The sequence below is a fragment of the Ctenocephalides felis genome, unplaced genomic scaffold, assembly GCF_003426905.1.
Source record: "Ctenocephalides felis isolate EL2017-DRISC unplaced genomic scaffold, ASM342690v1 CF-g0.4_SCAFFOLD_01886, whole genome shotgun sequence".
Lineage (NCBI taxonomy): Eukaryota > Metazoa > Arthropoda > Insecta > Siphonaptera > Pulicidae > Ctenocephalides > Ctenocephalides felis.
In genome coordinates, this window is record NW_020538040.1 from 75,404,111 (window position 1) to 75,418,198 (window position 14,088).

The 14,088-nt window shown below is 29.2% G+C and overlaps 2 protein-coding genes across 7 annotated transcripts in view; one reads left to right on the forward strand and one right to left on the reverse strand.

Moving 5' to 3' along the window:
* LOC113374564 (myb-like protein X) overlaps positions 1-11,228 on the forward strand; it is a 36,229-nt gene extending 25,001 nt beyond the window's left edge. Inside the window, exons 2-6 of the mRNA XM_026614536.1 lie at positions 5,286-5,560; positions 6,930-8,247; positions 8,310-8,557; positions 8,920-9,050; positions 10,898-11,228. Coding sequence (XP_026470321.1) covers positions 5,305-5,560; positions 6,930-8,247; positions 8,310-8,557; positions 8,920-9,050; positions 10,898-11,098 — 2,154 coding nt within the window. The 5' untranslated portion in view covers positions 5,286-5,304 and the 3' untranslated portion in view covers positions 11,099-11,228. The remainder of the gene's footprint in view (positions 1-5,285; positions 5,561-6,929; positions 8,248-8,309; positions 8,558-8,919; positions 9,051-10,897) is intronic.
* The window catches only part of LOC113374566, a 220,891-nt gene that overhangs the window by 164,271 nt on the left and 42,532 nt on the right, over positions 1-14,088 (reverse strand). The gene's annotated exons all lie outside the window — the stretch shown is intronic.

The following is a 14,088-nucleotide window of genomic DNA, read 5'->3' on the forward strand; positions in this document are numbered from 1 at the left end:
TCTGGCCCGAATATCGTACGCGGGCTATGCCCGTAATATTCACTTTTAGCCTAGCAATCGCACGCGGGCTCTGCTCATCATTTTAAGTTAAGGGGTTAACTTCATTTTCCTTCTTACTTTTATTACATTTTGAATTATTCGCTTACAAATCCATAATCATTATTTTACTTCAATTTTTAACTAATTTAAAATTCTGTTATTGCCGGAGACTCGAACTGAGTACCCCCAGCGTGAGAGTCGGGAACGCTACAGAATGAGCTATTCCTACCACATTATACTTACTTCAAATTAGTACTTTTTTATTCATATTTTTTCGCGGCAATGGTTAGAAAAGTCATCTTTTTATATTATTTACAAATCGTAATTCTTTATAAAAAAGTAACAACTAGGAAAAAATATTCACATTGTACATTATAAGAATATAAGTACACCGTTTATAAATACACGATTTAAAAAATATTTTTCGTACATATGCTAATCAAAACGCGTTTATCCTTACTTCCAAATTCCAAACTTTTTTGCTAGAAATACAGAGGCAAACTGATTTTAAGAACAATTGTAGTAGGTGAACAATTAATATTAATTTTCTAAAAACTGTCCGAGGGTTAAATTCCGAATAACTTCATGAAACCATACAAAACTGATTTCAATGCCACAATGCCACCCACGTTAAGTAATATTTTAACGGACGAGAAAAGATAATATCGATCGAGTCGCTGCTCTCATTCACATTTTCCAATGCAAATCTTTAGAATTCCTTGGTATATTGAATATCTATTTAAAAGGCCCTTGAGATGATTGAAATAAAATAATCTTGACGTCAAACAATAGAAATTTTATATAGAAGCAATTTAATTATATTATTTGATTTATATAATTGAAATAAACATGAAATGACAAGTCAACGAAGTAAAATTATGTAGCAGTTCAAAAATAGAAAACTTTTTTTTTATTAACTTAATAATTCAAAAATTTAAAAAACTGCATTATAGAAATTTATATAATTTACGATGATAATATTTTCAGGGAGCTTTTGGATATAATGAATGCATTTTCACTTACAGTAACTATAATGTTAATTAATTAATTGATTATGATTTCAATAAATATCAATATATTGAAAATATATGGAAATTAAGTAAAACAAAGCACAAAAGTAGTAAAGTAAACATATTATTAGTATAGTCTAAATAATACATATAGACCAATATTTGAATACGATTGATTTACGCAGATCGGAATTTTCATACGATGTGACAGAATACAATATACTTTTTTCAAGAAAAAATTCAATTTTCTTCGTACAATGAAAAATAATAAAGGCAGATGGAAGCGGATATGTAAATAAGAGAAATGTCGGCATTCAATAAAGTTAGTTCCAGGTAAAAAGTTTTCACAAGAAATGTTTATATATATATATATATATATATATATATATATATATATATAATATAAATGGTCTTTAAACTAAATGATTTTTCTTTTATACTGAACGAAATATTAATATGTGAAAACATTCGTCAGTCGTATAAAAAAATAATTTTTCATAGTTAATGTAATTGTAAACAATTTCAATTCTAATAATATGGTAGGTTGAGAAAACACCAAGTTAAGTACAAATAAATTTGTCACTCACAATATAATCCTCAAAATAATTGGATTTCGCGGGAAAAATACAAACAGAAGGGATGAAAAGAACAAAACAAATAAATAAATATCGTCATAAATATCGAAATACATGATGCATTAAAGCCATAAAAAAAAATTACAAGCTGTTCAGAGTAAGAAAAGGCCAATGACAAATCTACATTATTTTACGTTTATTTATGAATATAAAGAGTAGTAAATTATATATGTTGATATAAATCAATATATGTATTCTATATTGTTTTTTACTTGACATGCCAAGACGAATACATAGCAACGCAACATCTGAAAAACCCATATTTGATGTTTTATATTTTATCTAACAGTTTTCTCAGTATGATTTATTATTTTATAAAGCTTTCCGTGTTTTTACAGTAATGGACTTTATGCACATCGACCTCTTTGGCTTATCACTACTGCCATGAATTTTGCAAGCATTACAGGAATAAAGTTACGGTCTTACATCAAGAATGTTTTACATTGTATATGAAAAGATACTACATATAATACCGTTTGCTTTTGTAAACATGATCTTAAAAACTTCTAAGCAAAACTTTGATTTAGCTCGAAGATTTTGTATAGAATCGAAATACTACATATGAATTAATTATCTATATCTGCTTCCGTATTAATTATAATATCTCACCTACATTAAAGAAATAGCAATATAAAAGTAGGCATGTGTAAATAAGGATCTATAGCTCAGCATATGAAATGTATTTTTAAGTTTTAAGTTTTTGCATTTTTATATTCAAAATTAGTGATGCAAATAGAATATAAAAAATGGATAGAACTTCTATTTCGGTAAAGAAATAAAACTCGTGAGTGAACATTCAATCACAGTCATACATTAATCCTCAATATCTATTGTAACAAAAATTACTAAACAGTAATAAAAAAAAATTATTGAAAATAGGAGTCTTATTTTATCAAAGATATTTATTGGGTCCGTTGCAAACATTAAAGATACGTCATTATGCAGCACTTTACACCAGTAAAAATGTATGAATATTATTGAATATATAGTTTTACTGTATCTATTTTTGTTACTTTCGTCAAATTGGTATAATTATTTTTAAGAATGTGGATCAACGTCAAGCAAACAAAACTCATTATATATATATATATATATATATATATATATATATATATATACATATATGTATCTTAATATAATTGGTTCTACTAATAACCATTTAAGTTTTCATTATTTGAATTTAACGCAAAAATTGTACAGGCGCTTTGACAAATATATAGTATATAAAAAATAGTGTAATTCATTACATAAATAAAACTTTGTAAGTGATTTAAACATGCAAATCCATTATGGGAATTAAAAGAGGCCATGAGTTTTTGATAGAAACAATGAAATTATGTCATGACAATTTTTTAGTTTTGAAATCGTAATTTTTACTACAATTTTTATAAAGCATAAAAATATTTTTTTATAAATTTACATAGTTCTTACTATATTACAATCAATTTTCAGTGAGTATTTTTTTAAAATATTGCGCAAACATAATAATTTTATATTTATAAGAGAAAGTTTTGAAGAAACAATTTTTTATATATCGTAGCTGTTACTGCTCATCATGCAGTAATAACAGGTAGGTACAGTATTACGAATTATAATTAAAAAGTCTGAATATAAGTCTCATAAACTTCATAAATTTCATTTCGTAATTGGAAAACATTTTAAATTATAACAGTATTTTTTTATTAAAACTTTTCGTATTCGTGATCATGTTTGCATTTTACGCGAGTTTTGAAATGAAGTATCAATATAATAATGGCAACATGTGGTTGTTTTTCATTAATGAATAATTTGAAGTTTATATTTCTTGCTAAGAGTAGTTTTTGCATTTTCAATCGCTTTTTTAACAAAAAAATCTATTTAAAAAGGTTTATAATCTGATTTATTGAAGCTTAAACTGATTTCACTAAACTAATCGACTTTTTTTATAAAGAAAATAGTGATGCATGGCGTCGTGCTTTAAGGAAAATTGCTGGAACCTACCGTGCCAGAATTGAATATTCGAGGCTTATTAAATGTTTTCAAATAGATTATTAAAAATACTGAAACTTTCATTATTCGTATTTTATAGACATAATAAAGATCTCATAAATGTAAATGAACAAAACTTAATCAAGCGGAGTTAGTATGAAGGACCGTATGTCATGTTTTTAAAAATTATTATTCCAACTGAATTGCAAAGTTAAAGTTATGCAAGTTATTTATTTCAAGTAAAAAGTGAACTTTAGTATTTTAGTTAGAATTAAAATTAAAATCCGAACAATTTTCAATATTTTAAGGAAATTTTTTGGTATTTTTTTTTTGTTTGAAATTTTGATTTTTTTTCTTACCTAAAAAATTATTGTTTCTTCACACTGTCAACGCAAGCAAAATTTTGTATGAATCATTCGAACCGGATGCTCTGTTTTCAAACAAATGGTCATTTTTAACACTTCTTGTTGGGCCGAACCGCTGGCCCTGTCTTAGCCATAAATTAATCTGCATGTTTACCCCCTCCCACCCGTCAGTAGGAATACAATGTACAAAGCACATACTACACACACATCGATTTTTTTTAATTCTAAGGTATGCCAAAATGTTCAGAAACATTCGAAACGTGAAGATAAGCAAAAATGTTGAATTTAGAATTTTTGACAATAACGAGAAGTTATATATTAACACTTTGGGGTCGGCTGTCCACCAGAGTGGACAAACATACTTTGTGAGGCACAGGCTATTTTATAAACAATGACTCAGTTTGCATCGAAAAACTGAATAAATTACATATAGCAATGATAAACAGCGTTGTATTCTGAAAATAATTTTAAATTAGTAGTATTTTTAGCCTTTTTTGCTATATAGTCTTTTTTTAATATTTAAAACGCCCGAGCTTTAAAATATGGCAAAACGACTGGTAAATTTTGTGAATTAAGCAGTAGTGAAGATGAGTTTCAAATAGACATTCATACAGTCAATTTTTACGAAATTACTATTCGCACCGAAATAGTGATGAATGTGCTGATGATATTATCCAACCAACAAAAAGAAGAAGTTCGATAAATTAAATGAAGAGCGGAAAGACATTAGCGAATGTGCCGATTCTGCTTCAATAATCGAGTTTGACATACATCAACAAACAACCCGACTACAAATACCAAGCAATATAAGACATCCAATAGATTATTTTACTTTATATTTTACAAATGAATTATTAGACAATATAATAGAAAAAACAAACCATTATAGCAGCACAAAAATGAAAAAATATACTGACTAATCAGTGGCATATTCTGGAAGGCGGCGAACAACATTTTATTGTAAAACATGTCAAAAACAACCAGCTATGTATTTTGGAAATTGTTTTGAACGTCGCGATTCTTTATAAAATGATCAAAAATGAATTAATATTATAAATGTATGTCCTTCAATGATCACACATTTTTATCAAACAAATTGCATAACATACACAATGAAATTAAGTTTACAGCCGGTACAGTAAATTGTTTTGAAATCGGTGCCGTCCCGTAAGTGTTAAGTATGCAAATACAAACAAATTTGTTTCTTACTGCTTGTACATAAAAGTAAGCGACTAAAATGATTCATCAACAATCATTTTTCTTTACAGGTGTTGAAACAGACTTGAGATGTGGCCTAGCTGCCGCATGTTTTGGCTGGCGGCTGCCGCGTGCTGTTTGTGCACGGTGAGCACGTGCAGCGGGGCCGCCACACGGGTACACGGTCTCAATAACGTAGACGGATCACTTCGCGGCGCAATGGATGCGTTGCTCGCGCGTCAGCGGCAATTAGCCGCAGCGGCCAACAGACAATACATGTCGGACGGCGGAGAAGCGGCTCAATGGATATCGCAACAGGGTCCACAGGATTATGGGAATGCAATTGGTTAGTTCCAAATGTGATTATGGAAATGCATTAGAGGAGTTCAATATTGGATTAATTTATATCTAAACTAAAGATCATTCGGAAAACATATATGCATATGTTGTAATATTTAAGTAATAATCCTAAAAAAAAATATTTTAGAACATTTTAAAATATCTTACTGATATTATACAATAAACGACACGTATCACATTTTAAACAACGCAAAAATTGAGAATTTTTCAAATCCACATACCGAATGAATTTAAAGAGCATTTCGGTCAAATCTCCTACTTCTCCGCCTATTCTATATAATGTTCCAATTTATTTTTCATTTATTTATTTCTTATAACCAATCTGAACCTTGGGTTCAATGAGGTTAGATGTTCCAAATGCGATAAATTTTAGAGTAAAATTTTAATAAAAATATTCGCCCGTTTGAAATTTTACAACTATGATTTGTAAACATATAAGGTAATGTCTAGATTATTCATCAAAGACGAAAGTTGAATGCATAGATTGCATGAGAAATAGGAGCTCTAATTAAACGCTTAATTGAAATTTAGTCTTGCTTGCAAAGCAAATTCTAGTCTTGTATGATGAATAATGAGAAATAATTCTTGGTGCCGTACATGGGGATTATATGAGAATTTACTTTCATTAAAATTTTAATTAGAAAATTATGGTTTATAGTATGTAATATCGTACAGATAATTATTTTAAAGATATTATAGTAACGAAAACTAACATGATGTTATGAAAATGAATGTTAAACTATTAAGTATTTAAGTATTAGTATTACTTTGAACTTTGAAAATTAATTAATACATGTCAAGTTATTTGCGTTATCATTGAGTTTCATTATAGATAGAAAATCATGATTTTAGAAGATATTAACCATAACTACCCTTTTGAATGAAAATGAAAATACGTAAAAAAATACGTTAGTACGAATAGTACCTTATAATATGTTTGAAGTAGTAAAATTTACGCAACTAATTACTGATGTTATGAATCAATGATTCATTTTTTAGTACAACTATATAAGCACAAATCTTAAGACACTAGCTCCGCACTTGATCATAAAATCGATTTGCAACAAATTCAACCCAAATATGAAGCACGTTGTTTCCAAAATCAATTAAAAAATAAATTATTTTATTTTAAAGAAAACATTCTTTAAATTTATTATCGATTACTCTCAAATACTATCAAATCAAATATTTTAATTTAATATTTAGATAATTTTATTATTTTCTAGAACTTTAAGTTATATGATTTAAAAAAATAGTAATAATTATAGTTGACATTTTTATCAAAATTAGTAGTAGTAAATAGTAGTAACATGATATGTCAAATTTTTAAATAAGTTAGATCAATACTTTTGCAGATGAGATTCAATATTATCCATCACGTTTTGACAAAACACCCAATTATCCCTTTTATGAACGAGAACCCGCATCATATAGACAAAATTCAATGATTAATCGCCCAAATTGGAGTCATCAAGATAAGCGAGGGACTTCGTTCAGAGAGAGAATGTCGAGAGTGAAACCGCATCCTCGGGACGAACTGGCAGAATTATTTTTGAAGAACATTCAAGAAGATGAAGCCAGGGAAAGGCAACGCGAGCGCGAACAAGAAAGAAATGAAGAATACGAAGAAATGGTAGATGACATGTATCAACGGTATCGAAATAAAGATTACGATGATCCGGAACAGGATCTCGCAAGAATCTTTGGTGGTCGCAATGACGTCAAGCGTCAATTGTCCGGAGATTACCAACCTGTAGGATGGGGCCCGGTCGGCTTTAGGAAAAGGGCCTTCAGAGAAAGATACGATGACGACATTAGCGAAAATGATCTCATGCGAGCATTGAAGTATATACCAACTGAAACTCTTGAGAGACTATTGGCAGAAGAGGAAGAAGCTACTAACGATTTACAAGTTATGAACCAAATGCCACGTCACTATGCAATGTACTCAAATAAAGATCAAACCATGAGAAAAAAGCGTTTTCCGGTAACAAAACGTAGTAACGTTTTTGTGGGAAACAAAAAGAAAAGATCATCAGAGTTAGGAAAAGCAGCTAGTGAAACCGATGAAAAAATATCAAAAGATTTAAGTAGCATATTTGGAAGTCAAGCCAAAAAAGCAATTTCCGAAGACAAAAATAAAAAAATAAATGTACCAGTAAAAAAATCTGATAAACAAGCTAAAATAATTGTTGAAAAACATAATGGTACTGATGGTCATGATCACACGCATTACGGAGAAGTAGTAAAACCAGAACAAATTTTACCAGAAAAGCCAGTTGAAGTAAAGAAAAAATCTGTAAAGTGGTCAGATTATTTCGGTATAGATAAACGCAGTAAAAAGTCTTTTCCGGAAGATCGTGAGGAGATAATCAAGCATAAGTACCTCGCAAATTCGATGAGAGATTATAATAATATGAAACAGGAATATCCTCTGCGAAGTTTCAAAAACCATGATTTGGACAAGAAATATTATCAGCCATTCGACACAAGAGTATTTGTACAAGGGCAAGAACAAAATGTAGTACCAGGGCCAGAACCAGATTATGAAGATGTCGATGAAAAACTCAAAGATATTGAGGATATTCTTTTAGATGAAGCGTCCAAATACTCAGAAGCTAGAGATGCGGATCCCGAAGAGATTAATCAGTTACGACAAATGGTAATTTCAAGGTAAATTTTTGATTGACAATTTTGCAATTTAGCTATTTGGTTGAGTATAATTTTTTTTTTAGATTGTCAGAAATGTATGACAACGACAAACAATATCAACCCACTGGGTATAGAAGTAATTTCCCTGGACGCAACCGTAATGATTATGTAGATGACAAAGCTAAACGCGTTGCAGTAAAAAAGGAAAGTGCCGAACATGCACACAATGAAACTAATGAAGAGAAAGATAAACGCAGCAGCGAAAACCAAAGGTTATCACAAGAGCCTTATTCCGAAGGCTACATGGGAGGTAGACTAGCATTTCATCACGGTGAGCACATTATATAAATACGATATAATAAAAATAAAATATGAGAAGACTTCTAAAATTATATATACTAGGACAGAGAAATAAATAATAATTATGTCAAAAATAGGTAAAAAGAGATTTTTTTAAAGAACTACGGTGATTACGGTGAGAACTACGGGTCTTGTCTGTTTTATCGTATAAATTGCACTCTACATGGAAAGTTTATTGAAATTTATTTGTTAATAGAATTAACTGAAATGTATTTTAGGAACTATAGAATAAGGATTTAAATTTTATTAAATAGCTATTGATTTTAAATAATTGATATTTTTAATATCATTTATCAAAAAAATTATGAATAATATATTATTTTTATTTAATAGAAGACGAAGGAAAAGAATGTCCTATAGTGCAATCTATATCAGCTCGTTGTCGCAATATCGATGTGTGGGCAGGAGACAGAACGCATGTGTTTTTGCCGCTGTGTACAATGCATCAAATTTGCTACCTATGCGTGAGTAAAAATTAATTGAATTATACCTTTTTAGCCAAAAAAAACTGATATTTATTCGCATAGCATAGATTTTTCCAACAATGTATGTAGTAGTCGTTCGTATTGTCAATGTATTGTAGTTTGTTTTACAATCTTGTTTGAACTGGAATTTACAGTTTTTTTTAATTATCTTAAAATCAAGAAAGAAGTAGATAAAAGTATATGAAATTCATATTCTCTGTATTTCCATGTCGAAGTATTTTAGCAACGTGTGTATAAGAGCCCAGCACAGAAGATGTTTATTCCACTGTACTTCATATATAATATAACTGTGTCAGAATATTTTATTTTCTGTATCACTACCTTTGGAAATTCTCTAACAAGGTTTTGGAATTATAGTATAGCGAAGTGGACAGAAGTGGGCCACGTTTTTATTTTTGAATGTAAAATGGTTAAAAATGAAAATATTTTCTTAATTTTTTTTTGTAGTTGTAAGGGTACTATAAAATGCTACTTTTTTCATAGCAGATGCTGGCAATTATGTTTGAAAGTATCTCTTTTTTTGAATGGCAGAAAAAGTGTATTTAACTTGTTTTTCGAAAATGTAGGAAGAAGCGGGCCACCCAAATTTTTATCTGAAAAAATGCTGCTATATGCTTTAAATTCTTACTCTGAGAATTTTCAAATATGCTGATTACGAATCTGTTGTCGAATTAACAAAACTCAAAATCGTTGACTCGAAATGAAGGGCAGAAATTGAAAAAAAACAGTGACTTCAGTAAAAATGCTCATTTAATGTAGGAAAAGAAGTAATAAAGTTGGAATGATTAAATTGTTGAAAAAAAAAACATTTTGCAACAATCAAGCACAGATTCTAGGTGTAATTGGTGCACGTCAACAAGTCGCAAGTTGGTTATATCCACGCGCTTCGAGTGGAAGGGTCTGTCGTAGTTATCGCACTCGAAGGAGTTTTTTCCTGACAGCTATGCCAACATCAATTATTGCAAATCATGCCAAAATCGTTGTCTACACTTGAAGAAATCGTACAATTTCATTTTTTGCCTTTTTCACTGCTGACTATGAAATATTGGCCTTCTTGGGAACTTACGCTGGTACTTGAAATTTTTGACCCTGTGCTGCTTCTGCCGCGACCTCTCTGTCTTTAGGGGATGTATTGAGGCGATAAAAAGACAATTTGCTAACGTTGGTAACAGCAGAAGCAACACTCTCCGATTTTTTTTTATTTTCACTTCCTTCAAAGCAATAATCAACTGTTCATAATTCACCACTTTTTTGGAGTTTTCTGTTTTCTTAGGAGGCATGATGACTGAAGAGATAAAAATAAGTAAATAAGACGTTCGATTATTTAATAAAAATATTTTACTGTGCAAAGAACGGCATTGCGCAAGTGACTTATGTCTGTCCATAAATAGTGGCCCACTTCTATCTGCAAACGCGCTTTTTGCATATGCATCCCACAAAAACACAAGGTAAACAATCGGCAAAAATTACTTTGCATTTCTAACATTATATGTCTATACAATATATTGCATATTTACTAGTATATTTTTCGTGAAAATTCGATGACAAATCACGTAAGAGCGTACGACGCTAAAAAATTCCTCAACGAAATTCTCTCTACAGTGAGAGAGTAGGTTTATAACCTCCAAATGCTTTTTAAAATTGAGCAAGTATCAAAATATGATAAATATGTGCGCGGTTCGTCATACATGTTACTAGTGTTAGAGTTATTCTGCTGGCCCACTCCAGCCTGTGGCCCACGTCTGTCCACTTCACCCTATATTTATTGTAATATATAGACTGAAACGATAAACGATCAATATTATGTTATTTTATTTTCGCTACAGGGTTCATCTGGAACTACCGGTTGCGACATGTTGTACCTGTCGGAAGTAGATTCAATATGTTCGGGAGCAAGCGGCGAACGCGAGTGCAGGCGAGCCGCGAGGGATGCACTCGGCCTAATGCGCGAATTGCACGCGGTGCCAGATCCCGCTGCGGAATGCGCCAGACATCCCTGTCTCGCGGAATACAAGCGCAAACGATAAATTCAAACAAGGCCCCGAAATGAAACATTATGTGCGTTGAGATTATAATTTAAAAGAAAAATTATTTTCTAATTCATTTGTTTAAAATTAATAGTTTATCTTGGAATGCTTTCCAAATTTATTGCTACATTAATAATACAGATGCACTTCTAACAGAAATAATGTTATTTTTTTTTAAACTTTATAGTATTTACTTTATATTAATTTTATATTGTGCCAATTCTTGAGAAAAACGTTTATATTTAGGAAAAGAAAGAATGATATTTTTCTGATACGCTAAACATAAGACCTTTTATGCAAAAAGTGCACTTAATCGCCAATTATCCTGTAGGACTGTAATAAAAAGCCTTCTCTGTTGCTCATTAAATCCTATCAAATGCTGATAAATTTTAATTTCTCATATTTTTTGTTTTGATCGTCTGACTTGGGTTGCACCTGTACCCCAGGACTTACTTGTATAACCCTCCTATACATATATAAATTATGAACAGCATTCCAAGTTTAAAATTGAGTTGTTTTAAAAGCATCTTTTAAATGTTAACTATCTTAGATATCTCATTTTTGGTATTCAACAGATCTATTCTTCTTCAAAAAGTTTTCAAAATATATGTTATTAGGGCATTTCAACCCAGTAAGTGTAATTTTAACTTATGTTTTGACTATGGAACTAATTTTTATGTTGGTAATGCCCGAAATATATTTTAGTCGCAAATATCGACCACATATTAAAATGATATTTTTTGAAATATTTATAATATAGAAAACAAAATTGATAAAAAGTAGAAGTTATGTTTTATTTTCGGATATCATCAATAGTTATTTATTTTGACGTAAATCATCCTTTTGAGTCACTGCAAAAATTATTGTATATAAATTGACTTATTCATGATATTTATATATTACGATCTCTTTGTTACAAAAAGTATTTTGCATTATGTAAAAATATATGATGTCAACGCACATAGTGTATATTACTATAGCAGCAAGGTATGAAACGGATGGTAAAGCTTTATTATGGTAACAGAAATTTGATTTTATAGGAAAAGAAACTGTATCAAAGGTCTAACAGAGTAATGAATCCATGCATTTTACTATAAATCACAGAACAAAATATAAATCTTCTCCATATATGTTTATATATATATATATATATATATATATATATATATATTCTTATATATATACACGTTAAATTATTTATATAATAAATTCTATGCAAAAATACACAGTTCTGGGTGGTTAGAAATTTGAAGCCCATAAACTAATGTGCTGTAATCTAAATATTAGTACTATGTAAAATAGTGTATAAAGCCTTGAAGATTGACTACAGTATTATATAATTTATCCTTATCCCGTTATTTACAACTAAAAATTAATTTATATTTCAAACATGAAAAAACGGACGAAAGATAATATAAATTATATGATTAGGCAGCAATCCGACAGGGCGACGTCTAAAAATCTTGGAATGATGCATTTATTACTTTTAATGAAAACATTTTCATGCATATTCATACAATGTATGTTTAAATTTTCGTAAATATAAATGGTAAAAGACTTAACTTTATGCAAGTACATAAAATATACCTATACGAATAACTACTATATAAATGTTTATATTAAAATTTGAAAAAATAAATTAAACTTTATTTCACTATTCGCAAAGATACTATCGTTTACGTTGAATATTAATAAATATTTTTATTAATAAGTACTTATAGAATTTTAAGTTTGTTTGAGATCAATGAAATATAAACGCAAAACACTACCAAGTTTTTATTTTTCAATCATAATAATGCGCAAAAGCACATCTAAAATTTTGAATTGAGAATTAAAAGTTATTTCATACTGCGACTAAAACTTGTATCATAAAAGCAATGTATAAACAGTTTTAAAAGCAATAAATTGACTGTCAAAATAAAATTTTGAGTTTTCAGTTCATTCTATGGCTGTCAAAAATTATAACAAAATTAATACCCAAACATGTGTTATAAAAAATTTTAACCGAAAATTATATAAAGTAAAAATTACTATCTAGTTTGAAAATTGCACCTTACTTTTAAATAAGATAAGAATTGCAAACATTTGCAGACAATTTTTGAATATGGCAGCTATTATTCAACAGAAAACTCGAAAGTAGTTCATATTATTTTACCATTCAAATTAGTATACGATGATAGTGAAATAAAGATTAAAAAATTAAATACTACATGTGTAAAATGTTATTGATGTTAAATATTTCTATCAATTCATATCCTGTTTAAGATTTTAACAAAATTTGTGTAATTTATGCATATGTTTGTCTATGTTTTGAATTCATAATATCATATACCACAAAAACAAGCGTAGAGCTTCAAACTATTGAAATAGTTTCTTGACAACTTTGACAATAATGTTTTATTTTGAATTAAGTGCGCATTCTTATTAGTTTCGACTGAATATAATTATATGTTATACTACTACTTTTTTTGAACAATTTTATTCTTTATTAGCAATCATCATTAACTAATAATTGTGGTATATGAAGAACGTTACAAGTTATAGTATGGAATGTAAGCCAGTTGTTATCGTGCATTAGATAGAGTTAAATTATCATGTATGATATCTCAAAATTTATTTATGATATAGCTTTGAAAAAGTACTAAAATCTATATATTTATTTTTATATAATAATTTTAAATAAATTGCATAAAGCTTATTTAAATATTCAAATGCGGTTATAAAATATATTGTGTTAATATTTTAGATGTATCTAATATTTCTTTGTGAAATAAATCTGAAGAAATGGAAAACGACATTCTAGTCATATGTCATAAAATGACAATTATAAAATGATATCCCCATATCTACATAATGGCAAACTGTAAACACTTGATACGCATCATTCAATGTGTAATTTTTGTGAAAGCATATATTGTAAATGAATATTACAAAAATAAAATGAGGTTTCTTGCTCTCAGATTTTGTTTTAGTAATCATTATCTTTCGAT